Source organism: Patiria miniata, unplaced genomic scaffold, assembly GCF_015706575.1.
Source record: "Patiria miniata isolate m_02_andy unplaced genomic scaffold, ASM1570657v1 HiC_scaffold_9, whole genome shotgun sequence".
Classification (NCBI taxonomy): domain Eukaryota; kingdom Metazoa; phylum Echinodermata; class Asteroidea; order Valvatida; family Asterinidae; genus Patiria; species Patiria miniata.
This window is the reverse complement of record NW_024037076.1, coordinates 19,830,489-19,857,595: the sequence shown is the minus strand read 5'-3', so window position 1 is coordinate 19,857,595 and position 27,107 is coordinate 19,830,489. Positions and strand designations below refer to the sequence as shown.

Genomic DNA, 27,107 nt, shown 5'->3' with positions numbered 1-27,107 from the left:
TCCTCGTGAATCAGGTTCATGAGTTGATGTCTCCATACCAACAGCCATGCACAATATACCAATCCATTGAACCCCACCTCACGATATAAATTTTATCAAATAAGTCTCAGACAATACCTCCTTTTTGTCGTCTTCGGTGAAATTGCCATTTTTGCGAAATCGTTCGTAGAGAGTCTCTTTCACCCTGAAAAAAAAATGAGGGAAAATGAACATCAATACTTGAGTTGAAAGAAGGCAAATAAGATTACGCATGAAAGTCATCAATGTAAGAATAGAAATGGTTTGGTTTTTTTTTTCAATACGTAGATAATGAATGATGATGTTCTATTAACCCTAACCTTCCCAAATCCTCCAAAATCATCTTTGCACAATGGAGAATTTTGCAGGATTGAGGCTATATGGCAAACATGTGTGGCTGATTTTGGAGGATGCACTGTGTCAAGGTCTTGTGCCGACCTTGTGCTGTTTATGCTCAGCCGCGCACACATTTAGGCCTAGATTATACCTGAAATCCTCCAACTGCTCCAGGATGTCACTGGCTCTGCCTCAACATATTGACAGTGATTGCTGGAGGATTCTGCAGGATTGAGGCTGTATGCTATTTTTACATAAGGGCAGTTGGAGGATTTTGCAGGATTGAGGTTTCATTCGAGCAAATACCCAGTATGCCTCAGAGGGAGTTTTTAGGGTTAAGAACAACTTTCAAATCTTACGAAATGAATGACTGCTTTAATATGCCCCATCCAACTGAATGACTCACCGGTGAAATGGTGTGACAAATTTTTGCTACAACACATCAGTGCATGTGATATGAAAAAAATGTTTTCAAGTGACTTTTTGTAGGCGACTTTTTTCACATGACTTTCTGTTAGAGCTACATGGGGGTTGCAAAGTCACCATGGCCACCTATCCGATGTGACAAGCGTGTTGAAAAGCCCATTATCATGAAAATGAGAAATTGACAAAACTAATCCAGGCAGTTCAAATACAGGGATGGTGGTGGGCTATGGCATTTTTGGCACGGAGTGTGAGTTACACAAGATGCATATTTATTTGTATGGTTTGAATATGCTACATGTGTCTGAAATTTTAAAAAGACAAAATTCCTGCAATAGACTGATCTAATAAACACCGCCCCCACGCCGCTTTGACCAATCACAACCATGCGATTAATTTCCGACATGCGTGCACATGTAAATGACTGGCGCAGCCAGAACATGTAATGTGGCATAAGAGAGGTTTGTTGCAATCTGTCTACTGTACAAGGACTTCCGACTATTAAACATCCTCAATCAGACACCTAGGGCGTCTTTGTTTTATTTCAGCTCCTTATCGAGATCATGTGATCCAGCGCCGTGCGAAAACAATCAGAACCACTCTCGCGTGTTGAATACTTTAGGTGCACATGAATGTTCTCCGCTTCAGATTTTGTACGCTGAAGGGCTATTTTTATGATCTATCTATCTGTAATTTCCAAAACAAGTAAACCAATCTTACTGTTTTTATTCACGAAAAAAACACTCTAAAAGATTTAGGAAGAAATACTGTCACAAAAGCTCAATTGATGCTACAAAGCGACTTAAAAACCTCATTTTTTTTCTCTTCGTCTGTCGCGCACGTCGCCATCTTTGATCTTGTGAACCCACCTTGTTAAAACATGATTTGGAGCAGCTATCGATGCGTCGGATCACTGATTGTGATCCGGATCTGCACGAAACAAACAGGCCCCCAAAAAGCTAGTGATCTTTTGAATCTTTTTCAATTTGTAATTTCTGTGTTTTTTTTTATTTTTTATGTGAATCCATTTGTTTTTTACGTAACTACTTGAAATTTGGGTAACATGTGAAAACTGGTAAGAAAAGCTGGGGGAAGGGTAGTAAAATCTTCCATTTTGAGGACGGGGCAATGGACCTGTACAATTTCATGTATACCCAAAGACCACAACAGCGTCACAGTGAATGAGTTTCAGGTAAATTTCAATTAAAGTATACGTATATATTTGTCATTTGTGCATATTTTTTTTTTGTGAAGCAACAAAAGTGCTCAAAATCTAAAGACGGGTGCTTAACAACTAACCTGATGAAGTTTTAGCTCAGTGAATGCTGTACATTCCGAGAAAACAATATTCTAGGATCTCGATTTCAATTCAAAATTTGCGAAGTCATGTTTTGAATTGCGCCTGAAATCAGCATCCAGGACACATTCTTATTCAGCCGATTGCAGCTATGTGATGTCACGCACTGAACCGCGCACGCGTGCGCATCGTGTTAACACTTGCGCCCGCACCCATTCATGGCTTTGCCAAATTAAAAACGAACCACTAATGGAAATTTCCAAAAATGCTTCTTCAGAGACATCTTTGGAAATGACCTTCTTTGATTGTTTTCTTCAAAATGACAGCGTGCCAGAAAGAATCATTTCACAGGGAATTAAGTGCCATTACTATGTTTAAACCAAGTATGCTTTTCAACAATAAATTTGTCAGTTTCTTTTTTGGATAGCTACAAATGATATACTCTAGCTTTAAATATCAATATCAAATTTCAAGGGGGGGGGTGGCTATGTTTGGACATATTTTAAACAAGTGGCCTTCATTTTGGCAGCCACCAAAAAAACACCTTGATTTAATCAATGCACATGAATACGAAATCTGCAATCTGTGATCATATGAAAGTGGAGTGCTCACAATTTGGTCGTATATATAACTGAAACAATTTCAGACACACTTTTTTTATTGTACATAATTTCTGTGTTTTATACAAATTTAATCAAGGTTTAAGTAATCAGTGGATGATTTTTCCAAGAAAAACCAAGTGGAGTCTGTGACTGGTGCAATATGGTTTCCATGGAAACTGATGATTTTGTTTTGAAGAAAAAAAATAGGGATGGTCAGGAAAATCATACCAAGCCGTCAAAAAAGAATGGACTGTTTCTACGGACAGAGCCAATCTGTGAACAGTGAAAAAAATAATTCTGTGCTGCTGTGATGGCAAGAAATTGATGGAAAAATTCAATATGGTGGTAAGCGAGGAAACTCATGAAAAAAAATTTCCGATGGATTTCTGATTTGGCATTTAGTGCAGTATGGTTGTACATGTGACTTTAGCATGTACAGGTACATTGAGAACCTCGTGGTCAATGAGTGTTTTTTTCCAATGATTCCTAAATACCTAAGACAGTATAACATATTGGTCGATAGTCCATCACATGGGTGGTTTTAAATGGTTGATAAAACACTGACTGGTTTTTAACACTTTTTTCCCCTGCTGCACAGCGTTCTGCGCCACATCACATGCGTGTCAATCTCCTCATACAGAGATTTTTAGTACTACCCGGTACTCGCACGAGGCACATACCACAAACATAGCTAGAGGGGTGTTTCACAAAAAATGAAATAAAATCGTTGGAAATTTATAATTTTTGTCTTGTTCTGACCATTTGACCTGTATTTAATAAACGAGTAGGTTTAAAACCCTGCTATGGTTCCGGTGGCCGACAATGATCAGCTGGGGCAATTAATCTTCCAGACCCCTAGCCACTTATAAACATACTTGTTTAATAATGGCCAAGCACATATTATTCACTTTATAATGCTGCTCTACAGGGTGAGTAAAAAAACACGAAACCCAAATGTCGGGACTATTGTTTTATTGAAGTTATGCATGTAGCACTTTCAAAATCTAGGATATTTCAAGTTACGGAATTTTAAACACAACCACCGTTTTAAAGTTCTGTCTACGTATCACACAAAAGGTGTGCGTTCTTTCAGCAAACCAAGAACAATTCACACACATCCTTATGTGATTTGTTTTCGTTCTGCTGAAAGAACACTTACCTTTTTGTGATCCATGGACAGAACTTTAAAACGGTGGTTGTGTTTGAAAGTCCGTAACTTGAAAAGTACATAAGTGATTAGAATGATTCTTGTAATAAACAAAAGCTCATGAATTGAGCTTTCATATCCTAGATTTTGAAAGTGCTACATGCAGAACTTCACTAAAGCAATGGTCCCCACATTTGGGTTTCAGTTTTTTTGGACTCACCCTGTAGTTCTCAACTTTGTGAATAAATATGTAAACCGGCCAAGAGAGAATTGAACAGTTGAAACTAATTTTACATTTGTAGGAAAGAGTTATAACTTATGTAACACCAACAGTTGTCTGTAGTTATGTTTTCCGAGGGACAGATTTAAGATCTAAAACGGCAAAGATTTTAATGAAGAATCCTCATTTCATGCATTTCACATGTTATCTTCAAACTGAGAAGACTGATATCCTTATCAAAATGGCATGATATGTGTGTGGCCAACCACACACAAACACAGCAGCAAAGGAGGGAAGCTGTCACATGACTGTCACATGATTACCCATGAAGATGAGTCACAAATTGACTTGTCCCAAAAAAATGTTCTGGAAAGGGATGTTTTGTGAATAAAGCAGGTGATTGGCAGCCTAAACAATGCCCAATGTTGCTGATTAACGTGATTCATTATACCTGTGGTGAAATAATTGACTCTGGAGCTCTGTATCAAATGCTGCTGATCTGAGAAATTAATCCAAGAGAATGGTCGGTCAAAACATGGCGTGCGCTTATTTCATGTAAGCACTGCAGTGTACGCAGGGTACTTGGTCGGGTTTGAAACTGACTAGCGGCCAAATGCAAAAAAAAACATATTCACTGAAGTGCCCAACATTTTATCATGCACCATGCCCAACATTTCATCACTTTTACCGCTTAATGCAAAAAACCCAGAGTCTTCAGCGTTTTCGGCGACGCCAGTATATTCAGTTAACAATACCAAAGCCTTTAATATGTACGAGTATACTCGTAGTGGCAAAATCCGGTATGCTTGTCACTATGAAACAATCGTTTGATAATTTGAACATAACCAGTCAATAGATTTTTGTTCTCAAACTGCCAGCTAATTTGTTGTGTTTTCAGCTATGCCTGTATATTCTGTTTACAATACAAAAGCCTTTACTTTACTACGAGTATACCAGTAGTGGCAAAATTCGGTACGCCTGTCACTACGGCTATATTCGTAGTCGGCAGTCAGCGTGTTAACAAATGTTTCATAACAAAAGTTCCTGAGGTTATTATGGGTAAATAAATAAGTGGATTTTTGCATGCAGTTGCACATGCAATGTTCAAATGTTTGCCTACTATGTCTCAAGCACTAGGAGCTGGAAATGCATCCGATACACTGTACCTGATTGGGAGATAGCACTTTGTTTTCACTTATGAGAAATCCAGAGGGAGGGACACACCATGTTTGCACACTGGTTCATCCGCGTATGGCGCACAAGTACGCACAGTTCAACCCACACTGTTTTCCTGTAAATGTCATGAGCCATCGTCAATACGCTCAAGGGTACATGTATACCTCCCAGTGGTCCCTCCAAGCTTTCTCTTTGTAACCCTTGAGGGGGTACTTGTGCACAAAGTCTATATTTTCTCTCAAATGTCAAAGTTAAAAACTAACAGGAGTCGACTTACTTTCCCTGTATTGTGACCGAGTCCTTCTCATGGTCAAGCAGGCCGTTGGTGTTAGCACTCTTCACCATCTGGACTAGGATAGGGGTCAGCTCGCCTTCCAATGCCAACATACCCTGTTATCAAATGAAAAAAATCAGGGAATTCTACCAATAGGAATAGGTAAATTGTCCCGAGTATTTTTGAATGTGGAACAAAGTGATACATTAAAAATTAAGAGTACAGATTGTTCTTTCTATTGAATTTTTTAATAATTAACAATTGAAATATATTCCTTGAGATTCATTCTGAGAAATCCAGTAACAAAATTCAGAGTACAGTCTAAGCGCTATTTTAAAGAAATGTGATAGTGTAACAGGCCTGTTCCCTTACCCTAAATTTAGGGGTTTTGTAATCCACGAGTTGGAACTTTTTATGTCAACATACACAACACATACTACAGACTAATTCGTCGAACAAAATTAGAAGCCATTTTTTCAGCTGGAACCACGTCCGTGGACATGACGCACACATTCTTAAGGACGAAGCGCACATGCATTTTGGTAACGCTGATGATGGAAGGAGCCCAGAGTGCGTACATACTACCTGAGCGCAACTCGCTCGCGCCTGGTGCTACCTCTATATTTTGCTCATGTGAGTCGTGCCTGCATGCTTATTTCACCGAAGGATGTTTGTTGTGCACACATGGGGTCTTACTTATAATACAGGGAACATATGTACACAAGTTTAAAAAGCGGATGAAGGCGAAACTAGTCGGTGAACTACCACTACCACCCCCCTCTCCTAACCCCAGCTTACACCAGCCTGGTGTAATGAACACTCACACTTTTTGAATTTTTGTGAAATTAACCGAACTAATGGCAGACACACCTATAGCAACCGTTAAGTCACCTGACCAAAGATCATAATCTTATTGGTCAGTGCACACTGTTTGATTGACAGGCCAGATCGGTCTATTAAAGAGCAACACTACATGTACATGTAGTTCATGCATATTCACGTGATTCCCACCCACCTTTGTGAATGCTGCAGCAGTCATCTGCACCCGGCCCTCGTCCGATGCGTATATTTTCAGATCGTGACGGTAGGTGCTGTGCAGACGAAGCAAGCCACAACCAGGGAAACCTGCATACTCCCCTGAGATATTGAGAAGCCGAATTATAATTAAAAGTCATCATAAGTCACTGGCGAGACAAACACAAGTCATTTACAAGCAAATCAGTAGTCATTTGTAAGTCAATCACAAGTCCATCAAAAGCTTTCACAAGTGAAGCAAAATCAAAAATCATCGTAAGTCAATCACAACTCATCACAAATCATCACAAGTCAATCGAAAGTCATCTTGAATCATCACAAAACAATTTCACAGATCAATCACAAGTCAGTCACAAGTCAATCACAAGTCAATCACAAGTCAAACACAATTCAATCACAAGTCAAACACAAGTCATTCGCAAGTCAAACACAAGTCAATCACAAGTCAATCACAAGTCAATCACAAGTCAATCACAAGTCAAACACAATTCAATCACAAGTCAAACACAAGTCATTCACAAGTCAAACACAAGTCAATCACAAGTCAATCACAAGTCAATCACAAGTCAATCACAAGTCAAACACAAGTCATTCACAAATCAATCACAAGTCATTCACAAGTCAATCACAAATCATTCACAAGTCAATCAAAAATCATCTAAAATCATGACAAGTCAATAGGCTTCCACACCGGAATCCATAAAAAATCTATTCCAAACTCGGTCAGGTGGCAAGCTATATATACCGACCCTAATAAACTGTAATTGCTTACCAGAATTACTAATGTCCTGACTGTAATTTGAAAATGTGATTAATTTCAACTGACTTAGGGTTAAGGGGTAAACAAAAAAAGGCCAGCCCCGTAAAACTGGTTCCAGAGCTGACTCAATTCTGTTTAACAATTGATTAAAAAATTACAATGCACTTGAAGTCTTTTTCCTGCATCTGTGTACACAATGGGCCGGATTTACAAATGTAGCCCAATCACTGGTGACACAGGGTAATCCTATACAATATCACTACCCTGTTAACAATTGGCAGTGAGTCGGTGAGCCAGTCAGTCAGTGAAGTACAAAGTGATGACTAAAGCATGGCTTTCTCTTGGACCAGCAAGAAAGACTGTCTCATCTTGTGCACCTACCTTGGCCACCAGGGTAGATGCAACGGAACGCTCTGCCTAACTCCTCAGCCTGGTCCCTGCCGGCATCTGTCAGCTCGCCTCCCCACTTCAGGATCAGTAACAAAGAAGGGTCTGCTTTGCAATCTGACCAACAAAGAAAATAGTTGTAACATTTGGTTTTGTCCTTTGCTGATGTCATTTTGATGTAATTGCGAGAAAAGCTTCACACGCACATTGTACTCAGTGCTGTCCAAGACTTTGCGAGGAAAAAAACTCAAAGTTTGCTTGGGTGGAACTTGAATCCACAACCTCATGCTCAACCGTTTAACCATCAAGCTTGCCGGGGTCAGCTAGCCAATGAAATAGTTAGAACAAGTAGAAAAAGCTATGATTGGAAGGAGCAGGGGGAACGGCATAGGGAGGATCTTCTTAAGAGCATATTTTAGGATGGAAAGCAGCCTCAGGGATTTTTTTGTTTTCGGCAGATGTAAATTCAATTTTGGGTTTTGCCCCTCACTGACATACTTTATCCTATATCGGATTCGAACCAGCCAGCCAACCCCTGCAAACTCGGTAAGCAAGGTGTCAAGGGTTCTGTTCCCACCCGTGTATCACATATAGTTTGTGAATTTTTTGTCTTGCAAGCTCATGGACAACACTGAGTACACAGTGTTTAAGAAACTAAGTCGGCAAAGGGCAAAACCCAAATGGAAGCTTCGGAAATAAAAAGAGCAATTCACACATGTGTTAATATTCGGTATATACACTTCACCAGCACAACATTATGAAGGTTTGCATACTCATTTTTCCCCCCCCCCCCCCAGAAATTGTGAGGAAGACTCCACTCAGGTAGAATGCAAACCCAAGACATACTGTTAGGATCGCAGATGTCTCACCCCTCTACAACCAAGTGTATTTGGACCCAAACAAAAAAGCATGCAGAAAAAAATCAGAACATTTGCAAAATATATTGGACCCAAGTACGAGTTCCTTTTGGGCAATTTCACAGATTTGTAAACCTCAATGCCAAAATTTCAAAATGATCCAAAAATGAAAAATGTATGTCATTTTGAATCTTTTTTATCTGTATTTTATAGAAACATATAGTTTATTTCAAACAATTTTCAACATTTTGCCTGTTAGTGTTACTTGCAGTTGAACCAAAAAGAAACAATGTGTCTAAGTACATCCGACACCGTGGCGTTTCGAGCCGATTTCTACAAAAAGTTGGATATATAGTTTACGTCCAACACTGAGGAACTGCCTTCACATGCCTGTGTCTGATTATGTGTCCAGGTCATAGAGCTATATTAAATTACTAGAGCGCTAACTCCTCATTCTTGCGCACAGAGACGCTATGAAGCCGTCCTGGGCGCAGACATTTTGAATTATGTGCGTGTTTGTAGAACACAATCAAAATAGATGGATTGAATTTTAAAAGTGTACTCTAAATGCATAGCGCAAGTAGAAGATACGCAAACAACTTAAGCGCATCATGACAGTTCAAAAAACGTCACGGGCGAAAAGCATCTGCATGCAGCGGATGGACGCGCATGCGTTGCGCTGTTTGCGTAGAGTAACATGAAACACCCATTTGCTGATCGTGCATTTCGGTTTTGGGCGTATCGGCTTCGATGACGCACCGGTATGGAATACAAACGCAGATATGCAAATAGCCTTACAAAAGCCGTACAAAATTTCAAGTTTTCCATAGTTTTGTGCACAAACATGGATGCACCAATCAGACATTACTTTGTACCTCGAGTTAGCGCTCTAGTAATTTAATATAGCTCTATGGTCCAGGTACTCAAGTAGAGCTCTCAGTCCACATACATGTAGTTTGTTACAGCCTAGCCACAATTGTGGTTAGCATATGACTATGGCTAGGTGGTTATAACACCTTATATTTCAGTACATTTGGGGAAATCTGGAAACAACACTTCTAATTTATCTGAAATTTGAGTTAATAGGAATTATAGTTTCCTTAGGAACATACATGTACCAAACAAATTTATTATTCAGTACATATCAAGCCCTTCTCCTTCCAGAAGCTTTGTTAAAGTTTTAATACAAAGAAAAAACCTCAAAGCTGTCAACCAAAGCTGTCATAACTTAAAAGAAAAAGAAAAAAACTGATAAGCTTTGCTACATGAAGATGATGAATGAGATGTTTAGATGAAAACTACAGCATGATTGGGGGAGGGTGGAATGGCCATATCAGAAGTACAAATAAATTTAAATGAAGTTATTTTTAAAGGTACGAAATAAAAGCAAACAAAGAGAGTAATAACCGAGTAGTAGAGAGTAGAAATTTGTGTGCAAAAATGTTGTTCAGAATAAACTGTTCCAGATCTGCCACAATTCTACGCTTGGATTTGCTTGATTTTACTTGCATTTCGAAACCGACGCATTCAAAACTGTTGCTAGTGATTTTTTTAGTGAGTTGTAAAGGGAATATACCACATTTGCTTTTGCAGTAATTTTCAGAAATGAATGGATTTGTGGAGTATTTTGTAGCAAAAATATTGTTACACTGACTTGTTCAAAGTTTTGTGTTCGTAGATGCTGGAAAAACCAAGAAAAGCAATCCTGTTTCTGTAGTCTGGTTCCCTGACCCCATTTAAGATGAAACGGAGCAATTTATAGATGTCGGGGAATTGTTAGGTCAGGGAACCAGTCTAGCTGGCTTGTACCCGTTCGTAGGTGTGTAATCGATTGCAAACAAATGCAAACTAACTAAATATGATAAATTTGGGGCAGTATTTGGAATGCTGGTCCACCGACCAGCGTTGAAAATTGATAGAAATATACAAGTTTACTTGAAAATTACACCACACCAGGCGCCATGATTTTACAGGATGCTTTAGACTGTCATTCACTAACAGTCCAGTAACGTATTTCATAATTACAGTTTTGCTTTTTGATATTTGCAAATATTGTGTATTCCCTTTAATAATTGAGGATTTCTTCGTTAAAACTTTGCTGTTGATTCAGGAAAGTTGCATGCAATAACATACCAAAATTTCGTCGAGTAACATATCAGTCATCTCGGCAAAACGTTGCTGTGTGTGTGCCCCCATAACTCTAGACACCTGGTTTGGACATGGTCTATATTCTGTTTAAGACAGTTTTTTCCATTTGTTTTTCAATGATCCCTTTTGAGAGACCCTTCAGAGCCATTCATCATGGGACATGCATTGGTAATGTTAAAGATATAGTCCATCATTTGTAATTTGTGCATTTTGTTCGTTTGAAGCAACAAAAGTGCTCAAAATCTAAAGAAGGGTACTGAACAACTAACCTGATGAAGTTTCAGCTCAGCTTCAGCTGTATATTCCGAGAAAAACAGCATTCTAGGATCTCAATTTCAAATCAAAAGTTGATTTGAAAAGCTGAATCATGTTTTGAATTGGGCCTGAATTCAGCATCCAAGACACGTTCTCACTGAGCCGATTGCAGCTACGCGATGTCGCGCACTGAACCGACGAATTATAGCAACTGCGCGTGCGAGTGTGTCGTGCCAATGCTTGCACGTGCTTCACCGAATAACAAAACGAACTACTAATTTAAATTTCCTACGGTGCCTCTTAAGAAGCACCGTTGGATAGGCCTTCTTTCGTTGATTACTTCAAAATGACAGCTTGCCAGAAAGAATAATTTCACAGGGAGTTTAGTCCCCTTACTATCTTTCAACCAAGTATGTTTTTCAACAATAATTACGCCAGTTACTTTTCGGATAGCTGCAAATGATGGACTATAGCTTTAAGCGATTGTGTTACAAGGGAAGCATCAGAATAGCATGTTAAAGCAGAATAAACTCCCTAGTCCCATCAAAGACAAGGCTGACACCAGGTTATCTACGACTTGGATGAAGATTTAGGATTGTCTACCCAGGTATAGAGCCTCTCAACCCTGGTCCTGACCCTGGTCAGGGACCAGGGTTGGATTTTACCCATGAGGAGTGCTGGACCCATATAGAAATCGTGTTGGATTGTGGTTCCCGAAATCTTTGTGTTGGACCTGGGTCCTACATAGACAGTGTGGGTAGTGTGAAATTCTTTTCCGATTTGTTTTGATTTTCTTCAAATTTCATGCCTAACAGATTTTTTTTTTCAAATTCCATCCGGCATTCTGCAGGATTTTTCAGGACTGAGGCACGTAGAGCTTTGCCTATTTATTTTAAATTGGGTTCATTCGCAACCCTCGAAATTACAAAGAATCAGCTATAGGGTTTAATGCAAAGTGAGGATTTACATGTAGGAGGATTGGAAGAGATCAATGCATGGGCATTTCTTGGCACATTTCCCCAATACTGCAACAACAACAAATGAAAAAGAAAAATTACCGTGACACTCTGGGGGTGATTCCTGTACCTTTTCAGCCTTAGGACATGTTTCTAAGTGAAACATCACAGTACTGATGTTACAGTCAAACTTGAAATCAATGGAGCAGTTCTCAAAACTGCAAATTCAAACTCATGTGGGCAGGAATTGTGCATCAATTTTGCTTCCCTCTTTTCCAAGAGTATTCACTATCGGAACTGATTACGTAAGATCGCCCAAGGTCAGTCTTCGATGCAGCGACAGGATCAAGCCGATTCAACTACTCACTACGGACTCATGTAATTTCTGAACATTTTTGTGTTGTTTCATTAGGAAATTACACAAAAATCTATACAGGTTTGAGTTTTATTGGTACAATTACAGTCCAGAGTGGAACAGTTTACCACCGTGAGGAACTTTTATTGACAACTTTGCTTAATTAATTTTACTTTATTTGGAATGCATGTGCAGTACCAGTGGCTGGATCAGTTGCCAGATTTGTGGCATGATCAAAGAGCTATATTAAATTACTAGAGCGCTAACTCATCATTCTTGCGCGTGGAGATGCTTTGAAGCAGCTCTGGGCGCAGACATTTTGAATTTATGTGCATGTTTGTAGAACACAATCAAAATAGATGGATTGAATTTTAAAAGTGTACTCTAAATGCAACGCACAAGTACAAGATACGCAAACAACTTAAGCACGTCATTACAGTTAAAAAAAATGTCACGGCGAAAAGCATCTGCAGCAGAGGGACGCGCACACATTGCGCTGTTTGCGTAGAGCAAAATGACACGCTCATTTGCTGATCGTGTGTTTCGGTTTTGGGCGTATTGGCTTCGATGACATGCCGGTATGGAATACAAACGCAGATATGCAAATAGCCGTACAAAAGCCGTACAAAATTTCGAGTTTTCCATAGGTTTGTGCATAAACATGGATGCGCCCATCAGGCATTACTTTGTACATTGAGTTAGCGCTCTAGTAATTTAATATAGCTCTATGGGCATGATCCATCACTAAAGATATACGTCCACTGAATAATGAGTATCTGTATGGGCATAAGGTCGTTCTGCAGTATGAGATAAGTTTGATTATTGGCAAAAGGTAATGGTTGCCCGAGTTACTCTGTTGAGATACATTCTTGTCACCATGGCAACATTAGTATATAGCACAAAGACCATTAGAAATTAGACAGGGCAAGCCTAGGAAAGCTGGTCCCAGAGTGCACAAAACTCCATTCAATTCGGGCGATTCACAATGCAGTGCGCCACCAAGAGTTGGCCACAGAGAGTTCATTTTTCCCAGTGCATTGTGGGAGATGGTCGACAAATTCGCAGCGCGGGACATTTGAAATTGTTCGTTTTTTTCCGGTCAGTAGTTTTGTATGATTAGTAGTATGTATGTAAGCGTATGATTAGAGTATATGTTAGCCCTTTTATATTCTTTGTATCAATATGGTGATTTTTGTAAGGCGGCAGAACGCTATGCCCCTATCTATAACATAATAGCTCAAGTTGTCTACTGACACTCATTCAAATGGGCCATATTTTGTCGACTGTAAATTTGAAAAGTTGACTCTCCATGGCAAACTCTTGGTGGCGCACTGCACTGTGAATCGCCCGAATTGATTCAGAATGGCTATTCACTGGTAGTCTTTTCAAACATCTGGTCTACACAATGGCTGATTTAGATCACCCATGGGCATTTTAATACCAGGTACTCCCATATGATAGCACTGCCCAGCTTTCTTTACCAGTCTTCAGTGTCAGTCAGTCAGTCAGTTGGTCAATGAGTTAGGAGCAAAGAGGACACGAGGCTGGCTCTCTGGGACCAGCATGAAAGGCAAGGATACAGAATTGATTTATAGAAACCAGCCGTCATCACTGAGGGTTTAAACAAAAAGTAGTTCCTGTCACCAAAGACTGAAAATCGGCAAATTAGGAATTTTTCAAACCTCTTACCTTGCTCAACAATTCCAGTTTGTTGAAGATCTAGAAAAACACAACAGTTAATATACCGTTCACATTATTACAACCTAGATTTGGTAATTTGATCAGTGAAACTGTTGATCTCTTTGTCACTTTTCCCCCCGAGTCGTTAGAACCTTTCAAAAATGAGGCGAGGGGGCCATTAATAGTCTGGTGATCTGGGTAAGTGCAAATGTGGGACGCAATCCTGCACTTGGGGTACCAGACACAAATACCTGGGTGTGGCAAAGGTCCACATCGCATGCATAATCTTTTACGTAACTGTGAGAAGCCTGAGGTTTTGAAAGGGTGAAAGCATACCGGGTGTATAACACTGCTACCACAGTACATTGTATACTGTTGAGGTACTTACATACTTTCTCTCAATTTATAAAAATAATAATAATAAATGTAATTGAAAATCCAAATATAATAAGAATAAAAGAGAATAAGTTCTTGTACTGAATGGTATATGAGGTACTGTATACAGAATATGCCACTGTCTAGTCGTCACGGTGTTTGACTCATGTACAATGGTGCGTGGGTTCAAACCCTGCCAGGAACATGGTGTTTGTGCCCTTGGGCAAGACACTTAACTACAATCTCTCCACCCAGGAATACAAATGGGTACTTGTGTGTGTAGAGGACGGAATGTGTGCACCGCGTGGTCTCGTGGCGTGATGAAAGAGGAGAAAATGTTAAGCGCTCTGACATTGTTGATGCTATGGAGACCGATATATTAGCGCCACACTTTATTGTATATTTTTTATTCTCATGACCGAATATGATTAGTGCAAGAACAAACAATACCCCTCGAGCCTCTCGGCTGAGGGGTAAAAAACCAAAGATTTCGTTTTTAAAAGACCATGCTTAATTTGAGGTGTTACTTTGAACATTTCTGACTTTGATTTTTTTTTTTTAATTCAACCCATTAGTACTTGTACCAGCACAAACCACTCTGCCTGTTACTCCCAAATTCACCTTAGCACTCTAAGTCTAAGGTTTTATGGATCCATCAGAGAATAAACACAATGTAATACAATGTAATACAATGCAGTACAGGTGCTAATGGGTTCAATGTGGTTTCTAACATTTTTCATGCAAAAATGCAATGAACACAAGAGTGAACCACAAACATGCGACTTTCCATGGTTATTCAACACAGGTGTATGTATCAGGGGTGTGAGTGACCACTGATAAAAATAGCTGAAACAGCTTAAAAAGGTTGAACTTTGGAAATCTCCTATACTTTTGTACACAGCATGTGAGGGAAAAAATCTGAAATCCAAAACAAAAAAAGCTGAAATCAGCTGTAAAGCTGAGATTTCACACCCCGGATGTATGTATGGAGACCTCTATGGGCTTCGTGCACAAGTACCCGATCAATAGTGAGAAAGGGAAAGTTGGGGGAGACAATCGAATGCATTGCCGATGACGCCTGATGATCACGTGAAGACGCTATGGCTGTGTGCACATTCAGAATAGCGTACATAAGTCCTGCGTACTACGGGCTGTACACGCGCAAACCAGAATGCACACGAGGGGCGTCCTGTCCACCGGGCTCTCGAAAGTGGTAGGAAAGTGCCCACTCTTGTTCATCCATGGAGCCCATATAATAGTGGCATTTTGATTTTACGAAAATGTGTTGCATCTCCTGTTACTGTGCTCCTTTTTTACCGCTATACAGGGTGAGTAAAAAAAAACCGAAACCCAAATGTTGGGACCATTGTTTTAGTGAAGTTCTGCATGTAGCACTTTCAAAATCTAGGATATGAAAGCCCCATTCATAAGCTTTCTTTTAGTACAAGAATCATTCAAATCACTCATGTACTTTTCAAGTTACAGAATTTTAAACACAACCACCGTTTTAAGGTTCTGTCCACGGATCACAAAAAAGTTCAGTGTTTTTTTTTCAGCAAAATGAAAACAAATCATATAGGGATGTGTGTGAATTGTTTTCGTTTTGCTGAAAGAACACTGAACTTTTTTTGTGATCCGTGGACAGAACCTTAAAACGGTGGTTGTGTTTAAAATTCTGTAACTTGAAAAGTACATGAGTGATTTGAATGATTCTTGTACTAAAAGAAAGCTTATGAATGGGGCTTTCATATCCTAGATTTTGAAAGTGCTACATGCAGAACTTCAATAAAACAATAGTCCCGACATTTGTTTTTTTTACTCACCCTCTACATGTATATTGTCATCAAAAAAATGAAAATCAACCCCAAATGAGGTACACTCAATATAGGTATTGGTAGTTGCAATTTTTTTACAGCTTTGTTATACATCTGATCAGTGGCGTAACTGCGTTGGGGAAGGGGGGCAAGGGAGGCACATCCCCCCCCCCCCAATGTTGAATTGCACACAAATATATACGTTGCCCTCAGTGCCCCCCTTGAAAAATTGGTGCACCCCTAGGTTCCCCCCAGCAGCTTAACGCTAGTTACGCCGCTGCATCTGATGGAGAAGGAAAGTATTGACTGCCATTTTTGGGGGTAAAATTTCAGGAAGTTCAATGGAAGGATGCATCCAGAAAATGTCTGTAGAAGACACAGAATGATGCGACATTCCTCCTATGGCTGAAGGGGACAATACCAGATTTTCGAGGAACGTCAACATTGAGCAAAGACAGTGCCCTGTCCTGCAGTTTCAATGGGGTAACTTGTGTGCTTACAGCTCATGGTCTGCAGACAGAAATGTGCAGAAAAGCAGCGTCTGCAGAAAGCAGTGGATTTGCTTTCTATTTCCTAAGCTGACTGCAAATTCTATGGAACTTCCTAGCACAGAATATTGTGCAAAATAGAAAAGCAGAAACAGATAACCCACTAAAATTTCCTGTAACTAGTTCTAATAAATATAGCTAAGGATTTTTTTCCTTTTTCGTTTTGGTCTTAGCTGCTCTATGGAATCGGACCATGACTGCACGGGTTGCCCTTGAGCATCTTCCCAGGGGTTTCCCTTCAATGGGCTCTGTGCACAACTACCCCCTCAACGGTAAGAAAAGGAGAGTTGGGGGAGACCACTGTGAGAGACATTCCAAAGCATTTTCGACAATTATGTCTAACGCTCATGCTCACGCTATGGCTTTGTGCATATGGGCAATTCCACGGTTACTCACGTTACATTTTTGATGTACTTTTGAGTTTCCTTGGGCTGTAATTACCTTACTGAAAAGGTTTAATAACTGTTATCCCCATGGTAGATAGAGAAGACCTAGACCTACCTAAGCACCAAAGACGACATCCAGAAAAATGTGTTATGTATGATAAACAAGACGCACAAAATTGGTTACTCACGTTACGAAAATGTAACGCAGGTCTAGGTCTACTCTATCTACCATGGGGATAACAGTTATTAAACCTTTTCAGTATTAAAAAGGTAATTACAGCAACCGTGGAATTCCCCATATACAGACTAATATGGGGCCGTGTCATACGTCCGACACCTCATAGGTCCGACACCTCGTAAGTCCAAAATTTCAAACTTATGAGGCGTCGGACTTATGAAGCATTATTCTGCCTCATAGGTCCGATGCCTCATAAGTCCGACACCTCATAAGTCCACCAATGGACAAACGCTGTTTCTGACGGTGGTGCCGGAGCTATGAGGCGTCGGACTTATGCGGCGTCGGACCTATGAGGCGGAATAAATAAATTTTATGCCTCATAAGTCCGACACCTCATAAGTCCAAAATTTCGGACTTATGAGGCGTCGGACCTATGATGTGACAGACTTATGAGCAGACCCCACTAATGTTACTTGTGCGCTCTTCGTGGCATATGTGTGTTCCGTCCACTGTGCTAGTAGAAAGCAGTCAACAAAAAAACTGCTGTCTCTTGTTCGCGCACCGCGCCATTCAGACTAGAAAGGAAACTTTTACAAATTACCATTAACTCCAAGCTAGCTTTACTAACTGTTTTGGGCTGGGGGGATTCCAGTTACAAATGTACATAGCAGCATGACAGACAAAAACAAAAAAAAACTTGTTCCGTGACTGTGACCTAGTCAATGCAATGTGAGGGATGTCAGTGAGCATGGTTTGGCTGAGCCAATTTGAATAATAATACAAATATCTGAATATTCATAGCTCCAGTTTATCAGATATTTGAATATGCAGTATTACTGGAAGGAAAACATGGGGAAGTTAGGGTCAATAAAGCAGTAACAAAGTTTTAAAATGTGTACTAATATTATAAAACATAATCAGTCTAACTGCTTCTGATTTTTGTGGACTACTTCTGGTAGCATAAAAGATTTTTTTAAAGGTATCAGCAAAAAAACAAAATTAAACAAAAATAAAACCACACCAAAAACAAAAAACAAAACAAAAACATAAATGCAACCCTGATCTATTTACGGAATGCTACATTTCCCCACCTATTGTTCTACATTTCATTTCTGAATATTCAAATAATAAAAGGGGATATTTGAATATTCAATACTCAAATATATCTCAAATATTTGAATATTGGGCACAGTCTTAGACCAGCGTTACAATATTACTCAACTGTCTACATGTACTGGATGTAACTTTTGGAATATAACAGCAACTGCACACGCAATGCAAACTGAACAGGTTGACTACTTTCATACACACTGTGAATGGAAGGGCTGGGGGAGGGGTTTAGGACATTGGGGGAGGGGCTTCGGACATGGGGGGTGTTCAAGCAAGCAATGAAGTGAGAGTGGCACAGACCGGAGTCAAATGACAGTGGATGTGCCGCACTTGCTGATGAGGAGTCGAATATTGCATCACTCTCTGTGTCAGCATCGGTATTCACGAGCGAGTGCATGGCAAGAAATGCTAACAAAGCTACAAAAGTGAGAGAAACAAAAATGGCGGTTGGTGTTCTAAGCCACTGTACGTTCCCTTTGCTGTGTTTGCTGGGTTTTTAAATTATCATTTTTGGTACACTGTGAGACACTTTCATGCATGGACCAAGTTGTTACAGTTTCTGACTTGTAGTCAGAGGGTTAGGAATTTGAATCAAGCTGCTGATTATTATGGTGTCCCTGGGCAAGCCACTTAACCCCCATTTGCTTCACCCAGGAGTCTAGGTGGATACTGGCATTAGCTGAGAGTTACCTGTAGAGGCATCCCATTCGGGGGGGGGGATAAAAAATACTCTTAACAAGGCACCGGCGGCAGTAGGAGGCAGCCCCCCCCCCCCCCCCCCCCGAGTGAAAAAATGAAAACCCAATACCATAGTTATTTCTACCCGTAGTTATTTCTACATGTAGTTATTTCTACGTCAGTACTATAATGCGCTCAACATCCCAACATCCCCCACCCCCACCCCCAACCCCCCCCCCCCCCCCCCCCCCCCCCCCAGCTCTTGGAAAATTTCTAGATCAACCGGTGCAAGAAGACTAGCACACTAGAACCCTAATATCACCTCATATCATACATTTACATATGGTATGTACAAGGAATGGCAACACCCTCAAATTTTTTTGGGCTGCTGCCAAAAATGTGCAACTTAAATATTCTGCCTTTTAAGTGCCCGGTAGTCTGACTGACCTAATTCTGATGTCCAAATGTGAACTTGTGTAAATATTAAAATATTTAGTTGACCCAGCATCAGCGGTCGTGAAACAACAATGCACTGGTCATCTCTGACTCTATATCTGATCATATCAAGACAAAAACCTAGAAACTCCTACTGCAACAGCCACTGGACATGCACAGGTTATCTTGAGTAGGACTACAGCTAGGGTAACATGATCTTGAATCCTGTACCTACATGCATGAATGATTACAGTTCAATTGACAGTGAATGGAATCACAATTTAGACAATTCTATTCTAGGTTCAATCATATGAGTGATGGCATGCAGTGAGGACTGATTTTCAAATCCAACTGGCAACAACATCTAATGGAAAACTGCAGATCTATTGACTGGATGAAACTTAAGTTAATTCTTGAAACTGTTTGCAAGAAAAGGCGTTTTACACAACTGTACAGCTTTCTGTATTTCGCATGCTCTGGCCATCCACACTGCAACAGATTCATGATCAGAATTGTTTTACCTAAAACATGTTTGACACTTCTATCAAGCAAACACACACAAACTATTCACAACACTGCAAGGGTTTTACAGAACTACTTGATTTTTTTGTTCATTTGATAGCGCGCTAAAAGAAATTAATAGCATGAATACAGGCTCGGAATGGTACACAATACTGTATAGACCCCTCTCGTAGACAGTCATCTTGGTAGGCAAATTACAGCTGCGTATTCAACACCATCAGTACATGTGCGCGCAGTGTGCAAAATGTTCTAAACACGCGCGAATTTTGCTCAAAATTTCTTCCAAACATGGCGGAGCTGATGTGCCTCACGAAAATTTGACTCCCAAAAAGTCGATGCATGTGACAATCAGTAGGCAGTGACATCATTTTGAGAGGGGAATATTGAATATAATTGTATTTTGGGATTTTTTCTCTCAAAATTGAGCCCTGAACTTTTTTGACTTGACCTGCAGCACTAATGATACGTAAAATCTCAACCACTATTGAATTGCAGTGTTTGTGCAGTTAAGACCGGGTTTATAATAATAATAATTTGGCAGGCTAATCATCCTTACTCGCAGCTGGTATGCTGAATTGCGAAGGACGCGGCTACAACGTTGTCGGGCCACTGGCACGTAAAGGCGCCTATGGCTGCCGGCCACATCGACCCATATATGACCACGGAGCACAGCCTGAGATCGAAAGTGTTTGATTTTTCCAGAGGGAGGAAAACCGGAGGGCCCGGAGAAAAACCCTCGTAGCACAGGAGAGAACCAACGCACAACTCTACTCACATGCGATCCGCGGCCAGGATTCGAACCGTGGTCACCTTGGTGAGAGGCGAACGCTTTACGCACAAGCCACCCATGTGAATGCGAATGCCAAGCGAATTTGATTTCATGAAACATTTGCTACGAAATTCCCTGGAGTTAAAATGTGTGAAACTTTTGCAAAATTGGAAGCGCGAAAACTTGACATAACGTTGCAAATAAGCATACGCATTTGCAGCCGAGCTGAGCATAACTGGCCTTTAAGCGTGCTAATTTCTCAGTGAAAGTACAAAAGTGTAGAGGTTTAGGATACAACCTGCAAGCACTGGTTTTTTTAATGCAGTCGGTTTGTAGATGAGCAACTAAATATGAATCTGGTGCTGTGAGAGGTAACAACGTTGCCCTTTCTGGGACTAAAAATGTTGACTCTAAAGATTTTATATACATACGTTCCCAAGTATCTGTGTGGAACCTGCAACTTTCCCTTTTTTTAAATTGGTTTGTATAAAGTTGCTCATCTTGTGCTCATCAACATATATTCATTTTTTTTTTTTCTTACAAATTTGCGATTTGTACATATAACGGTAAAACTCTTTTTTTTTTCAACTTTGGATGTTTCAACCGTGTCCATATGCACAAAAAGATCTGCCTCAATTATTATCGGACCGCAAACAATTCAAAATTTTGGAAAGTAATTATTCCATAACTCAACGTGGGTTGGGGTTTTTTTGTTCGGTGTCTCATTCAAAAGTGACTAACTTTTGTATAGCTAGAAAAATAGAAATTTAGAAATCGCACATTCTATTTTTTTGGGGTGAAACTCACAAATAGCAAGGGAGGAGCAGCTTTAACCAAATAAGGAAAGTCATGGCTACTGGCATGTTGAATTTGAAACAAAATCAGCCGTACTAGCAAACAGACATTTTGCAAAAACACACACACATACAAGGCAGGCAGCTTTAAAACTACAACCCTTGGCATAATTATTTCACCGCAAAGAAATGCCAAACAAACTGTTCCAGACGACACTGCACAACAAGCAAGTTCAGCCACGCAAATACATTTTGAAGTGACTTTTTTATTGCTTGGTTTTTTTGGTGTAGGTTGTCAATCAAACTAAACTGCAAATGAAGCGATGGGTACGTGTGTGATGGTAATGCACATTATGAGGAAAGCCATCATTTCTTTTTTACGATGAGTTTGTAAAAAGCCCACACCGACAAAGTGACTGGCACGAATGGATTGAGGTCAGTCTCATTCCTCGAGTGAATATGAGCAAGATATCGAACTTGAGAACCAAATGAGAACCAAAAGAATGAAAGAGGGACACCCTTTTATTTGCAGGGATTTTTTTTCCATTTTGGATCAACTTTGGCAGTGGAACTCACTGCAAATTTGCACGATTCCAAGATTTTCTCTTTCCCAACAGTTCTCCAAGACCACAACCGAATAGGTTTCGCGCATGTGTGCAAACAGCGATTCATCTAATGAATGACAACCACCAAGTTACACGGACGCAAAACTTTGGGAGGGAATAACTTGCACATTGCATTCACTTGAAGTGTGAATCGACCCTAACAGAAGGGAAGCAAAAATACTTAGAGCCTGCCAGGTATTGGGGTTAACGTTGGGGATGGGAAACTGTAGTACCGTAGTACCAGAGAAGCGTATTGACCAACCTGAGGAAGCTGTGATAGATAAAGGGGGAGAGAGAACATGAAAGGTTTGAAAAGCTGGCCCAGACAACAAACAACACCGACATGACCAAATGTCACTTCAAAACCCTAACATATTTTGGTTAAAATTACATGTTCTCTTGGAAATTAACCAAAGCTTGTGGAAATTTTCTTTCTATATTTTGGAAAAGAATGTATCCCTTTTCATCTCAATTCAAAGTACAAAATATTTTGGTTAAAATTATGTTTTCTCTTGGGAATTAACCAATAAGCCAGTTCGGTATTCCAACTACGCATGCACACAATGATATGGGTCACAGGTCATTTGGGATAATCGCACACTCATCGAAGGCGCATGAACGCGCAGGGAGATGGGCGCACTATGCTTGCATGTTAATTAAGAGCAGAACGGGCGTTCGCGTAACATCGCGTAACATCGTGTAACATCACGTCAGCGATTTTATCCTGAATGACCTTTGACCTAGACTTATACTGAACTGGCTTACTATCAAGGCAAAAAAAAAATTGTCCATAAGTTTTTGGGAAATTATGGATTTTTCTTCCTCAACTTCAGGAAGTACTGGGTACAGTACAAAAAATGAGCAATGTTTTGTGTATGGCCGCTCAAATAACAGCTAAGGGAAGCTCAATGTCTTTTCCTGGATCAGTTTTTGCAGAAAATATCAATAGGCATCAAAATCTGGATGTGTCGTTTTGACTCATGGCTTTCATGACTGTGGACAATTTTGGGAAAAAATTGGGGGGGGGGGGAATCATAAGACCCCCCCCCCACCCCACTCCTTCAAAGAAGAGACTTGACAAGTTAATAAGGGAACACACTCCTAACTTGCGAATTTGAACCCCAAAAAATCTCTCTTTTTTCTGATGCCCATTATTAAAAAGTTGCCTGGACTATTATCAATATACAATGTACCGGTATTGATTCCTTGCATATCAATAGACCTGAGTTATAATGTTAACATAACATTGTGTTTGCATACATGTGCACTTCTTATGGGAGCTTTGTGGCTCTCGTCCCCAGCTGGCTCCCATAAGAAAGGGCACACGTAAACAAAGAGTGAAGCCAATACAATCAGGGTCTATTGTCTTGTCATACTATTCTTGTGATGCTCCATTGCAACTTATCTCTATCTCCTGTTAATGTATTCCAAGACAGGCAAAGCAATATTGAGACAGACAAACAAACCCGCAAACACACAGTTAGCAAAACCCCACCCACACTTTTAATAATAGACAGAAGTATTAGTCCACCTGGGGCCAACTTCATGGGACTGCCGAGTTCTGCTTAGGGCTCGTTTCAATTCATATCCGGGACGAATTCCGGACAAGTTGCGGACATCGCATCGGGTATGAGTTGCAGGATTCTGAACAACTTCCCCGCAATCTTTTTGCAATGAAGTTATCAGTATTGGCGAGTCAAGCAGTTGCTAATGATAATTTCCCCAGAAAATTTCCAGGACAAATGCAGAGCCTTTACTTTCAGGGAGGGTGACTACCCTGTCAGGTAGGCTAAAACAAATTGTCTATTACGTTGTGTCCGTGCAACAAGGTCGTATCTCCTAAAATGGCATGTGAGGTCATGTACTGAAACACCAGTTATCAATGTCAAAAGGTTGTATCTTGCTTAAAGTACATGTAACCTGGATTTACACACAAAGTCAATGGACCTCGTGATGCGCGAGATACGACCTTGTTGCATGGAGCATATTCGCGCCAGATACTACTTTGTTGCAGAATCGAGTTACGACCTTGTTGTGCTGACGCGACGATTTTACCAAATTTGTAGTACAGTCTGTTGACTATATACAGTAATACAGACGTACACAAAACCAACAATCGTACGGTAGCACTGCGCCACGATGTGACACTTGCTCTACAATATTTGCACATAATGTACCAAAAAATGAAATGGTTTTATTTCCCCATCAGTGCAAATACAACAAAAACAAATGACACAAAAACCAGCATTCTGTCAACTTGTACGTGAAAAGTATTGCAACAGATGGATATGATCTCGGAGATGCAACTGGCCTATGGGGAATAAAAGCATCAGAAAAAAACCCAAAAAAATGTGTCAGACATCTGAGCCGTGCTACAGTTACACATTTACTTGTACCGGTATGGTACACACATACAATGAACTTTGTGCCGTATTTCTGGACATCTCCTTCTGTTTTATTTCAGATCCAAACAAAATGTTATGATGTGAAAATGTTCAGTGTAATACCTTAAAATTAAAAAATCTGAATTAACGTTCCCCTCTGAGAAAGTCAAGGAAAAAATCCTAGACAAGTGCATCATTCAAGCAGCATGACCAAACAACTCCACTAACATACACGGGGGAGAAATGGCATTATCGTCAGCCTTGAAGCTATGTGCGATGTAGTTTCAGACGTGTCATATGCTAAAACTTATTTCCAGAGCACTACTCTGATCCAGGCCAACATGCATTTTCAGGTATTTGCATACAATCTGTGCACTGATGACTTGTTGAACAGATTAAAATTGCGCTTGCAATACAGAAGTCACAGTGCCGTTTTCATCAAATTCGTTGAAATTGAAATATATATTGCAAACAAACGATCGTCAGAAACAATCAGACTTTTGGAAATAAATTTGAAGATAGTGGGAATTCCGATTAAAATCAGAAAAGTTTCATCTCAATAAAGTCTTTACTGGCAAAAAAAAAATTGACGACCGTAACTTTTTGTTGCCTTTCCGTCATATTGTAATTGGCTCTGAAAAGCGGAGGTTTCGGGAAGGTTGGTATCTCTGAGCTTCTTGCAGACAAAGTGAATGATTCTACCCGCAACTTGTCTGGAACTCGTCGCGGATGTGAATTTAGACAGGCCCTTGGCAAGTTGGCATACATATACTTGCTGAGCATTACCATCACCTTTAACAGAGCCATGAATACTGGGCCCCAGTCAATGCTTACAATTACATGTACCTGCAAACAATTAGTTTAGCACTAATTTTTGAAGCCAAAAAACCTAATGCTCCACGGTCTACTATAAAATCTGCTGCCAACGTAACTGTAGATGTTATCTCAGTCACCGATATTGTTTTCTTAATCTGTATAAAAACATCCATATCTGCTACATGTATGTGTATGATCTACATGGTTTGTACGGGTAGAGTTTCATGACTAACTTCTGCATTAAACTCATCATGACAGTACTTATTATTATCGAAAATATTACCTTAGGGAAACATTCCCATAGATTTGTGCACAAAAAAATCCTAACTCTAATGACCCCTGATCCTAACCTAATCCTAACGTCTGCAAACTTTGTAAATTTGGGTTTTGTATCACAGGGAATCGATTTATCCTATTTGCGACGGTAACATTTTGCCTAGAAATAGGATGTGAATCATGGACTCCTTAAGGTTCCATTAGAGGAATTAAGCCACGCACTTTTCAAAGGAAGCTTTAAACATGGGTACAACTCACCAGAAATTTGTTTAAACTTTGTTGTCATGACCATTTAAATATGATAGTTCCATGTCATGAACCTGTTTTCCAAAAATCTACCATATCTATCTTTGTGGGGCAAAAACTCTAAACATGTAAGTCACCTACATGTAACCATTGTTTTTCCTAAAAATGACCAACATTACAAACCTCATGTCGTTATCAATGAAACTAGACCAGAGCCCTGTCTGAATTACTTGGCTCTGGCTGGAAATTACGTACGCGCCTATGGAAGCGGCTGCTGTAGCCACTACCCATAGACCCGAGTGTTATTATACAGCTGCAGCCAAATAATTCGGAAACAGCCCAACTTTCGTATGAGAGATACAGTCGACTGCTGTTAATACAAACAGCACTCTACCAAACATTTGGTCCCTGTGGCTCCCAAATAGACCAATCAATAGAGCCTCCCCCACCCACCACTACACATGTGGGTGACAACACATGCGCCACACTGCATGTTCCCGCCATGCGTGTCACTGGCATGTGCACACATGTCAGTCATTTGAGCATGCATGTTAGTCTGGTTCCCAGACAAAGAGATTCAAGTAGCTGCCATGGCTAAAATTAGACACAGCCAAAAATGGGCAGAATCCTGCCCGTATCTGAAAATGTCTGAAGTTTACCGAACGCATTTCGTCAACACTCTTGGATAGTGCCCAGGTATTTTGGGGTATAATATAGTTTTTATTTACCTGTCAAGGTTGTATTAAAAAAAAAGTGAAAAGAGTTCATATATTCATTGCTTTCATTTTAAAATTTTGAAATTCCAGGACGACTTTGTGCCTCAGTATGCACTTGGATTGTACGAGGGGTAAGCTTTGCCGCGTCGTGTTCTATTTCAGATCTGATGATGGTTACCTAGGGGTTTCCAAAGCTCTGCTCCGTCCCGATTTTGGCTTTGCCGGATATTTGGGTCCCTAACTTTGGATATTCCAGCTCAATATCAGTCAATGTTTTCTTACAAAAATATCAAACTGTATGATATAAAAGATAGCGGTTAATTTAAAATTAGATCGAAACATTAAAGGCTCTTATTGATAAAAACAAACCGGAAATGAAGCCAAGCTTTGAGAAAGGGCTTAAAAAATATACTTATTTTTATTTTTAGCTGTGGCGACTAGCTGACCTAATATTTTGTCAGAATAGTCAGAATCTTTTGGTCTGGGAACCAGACTACACGTATGTCAGTAGGCCTACATGTCAGACATT

At 40.1% G+C, this 27,107-nt stretch overlaps 1 protein-coding gene across 5 annotated transcripts in view; it reads right to left on the bottom strand.

Moving 5' to 3' along the window:
- The window catches only part of LOC119720187 (inositol hexakisphosphate and diphosphoinositol-pentakisphosphate kinase 2-like), a 55,343-nt gene that overhangs the window by 8,099 nt on the left and 20,137 nt on the right, over positions 1–27,107 (bottom strand). For 2 of the 5 annotated variants that reach the window (XM_038189757.1, XM_038189758.1), the window contains exons 12-17: positions 13,936–13,965; positions 7,670–7,792; positions 6,509–6,630; positions 5,497–5,609; positions 4,495–4,542; positions 118–184 (exon numbers count right to left, since the gene is read on the bottom strand). In XM_038189757.1, coding sequence (XP_038045685.1) covers positions 118–184; positions 4,495–4,542; positions 5,497–5,609; positions 6,509–6,630; positions 7,670–7,792; positions 13,936–13,965 — 503 coding nt within the window. Of the gene's footprint in view, positions 1–117; positions 185–4,494; positions 4,543–5,496; positions 5,610–6,508; positions 6,631–7,669; positions 7,793–13,935; positions 13,966–22,402; positions 22,412–27,107 lie in introns of all 5 variants that reach the window. The other 3 variants (XM_038189759.1, XM_038189761.1, XM_038189760.1) reach the window with 3 other exon arrangements.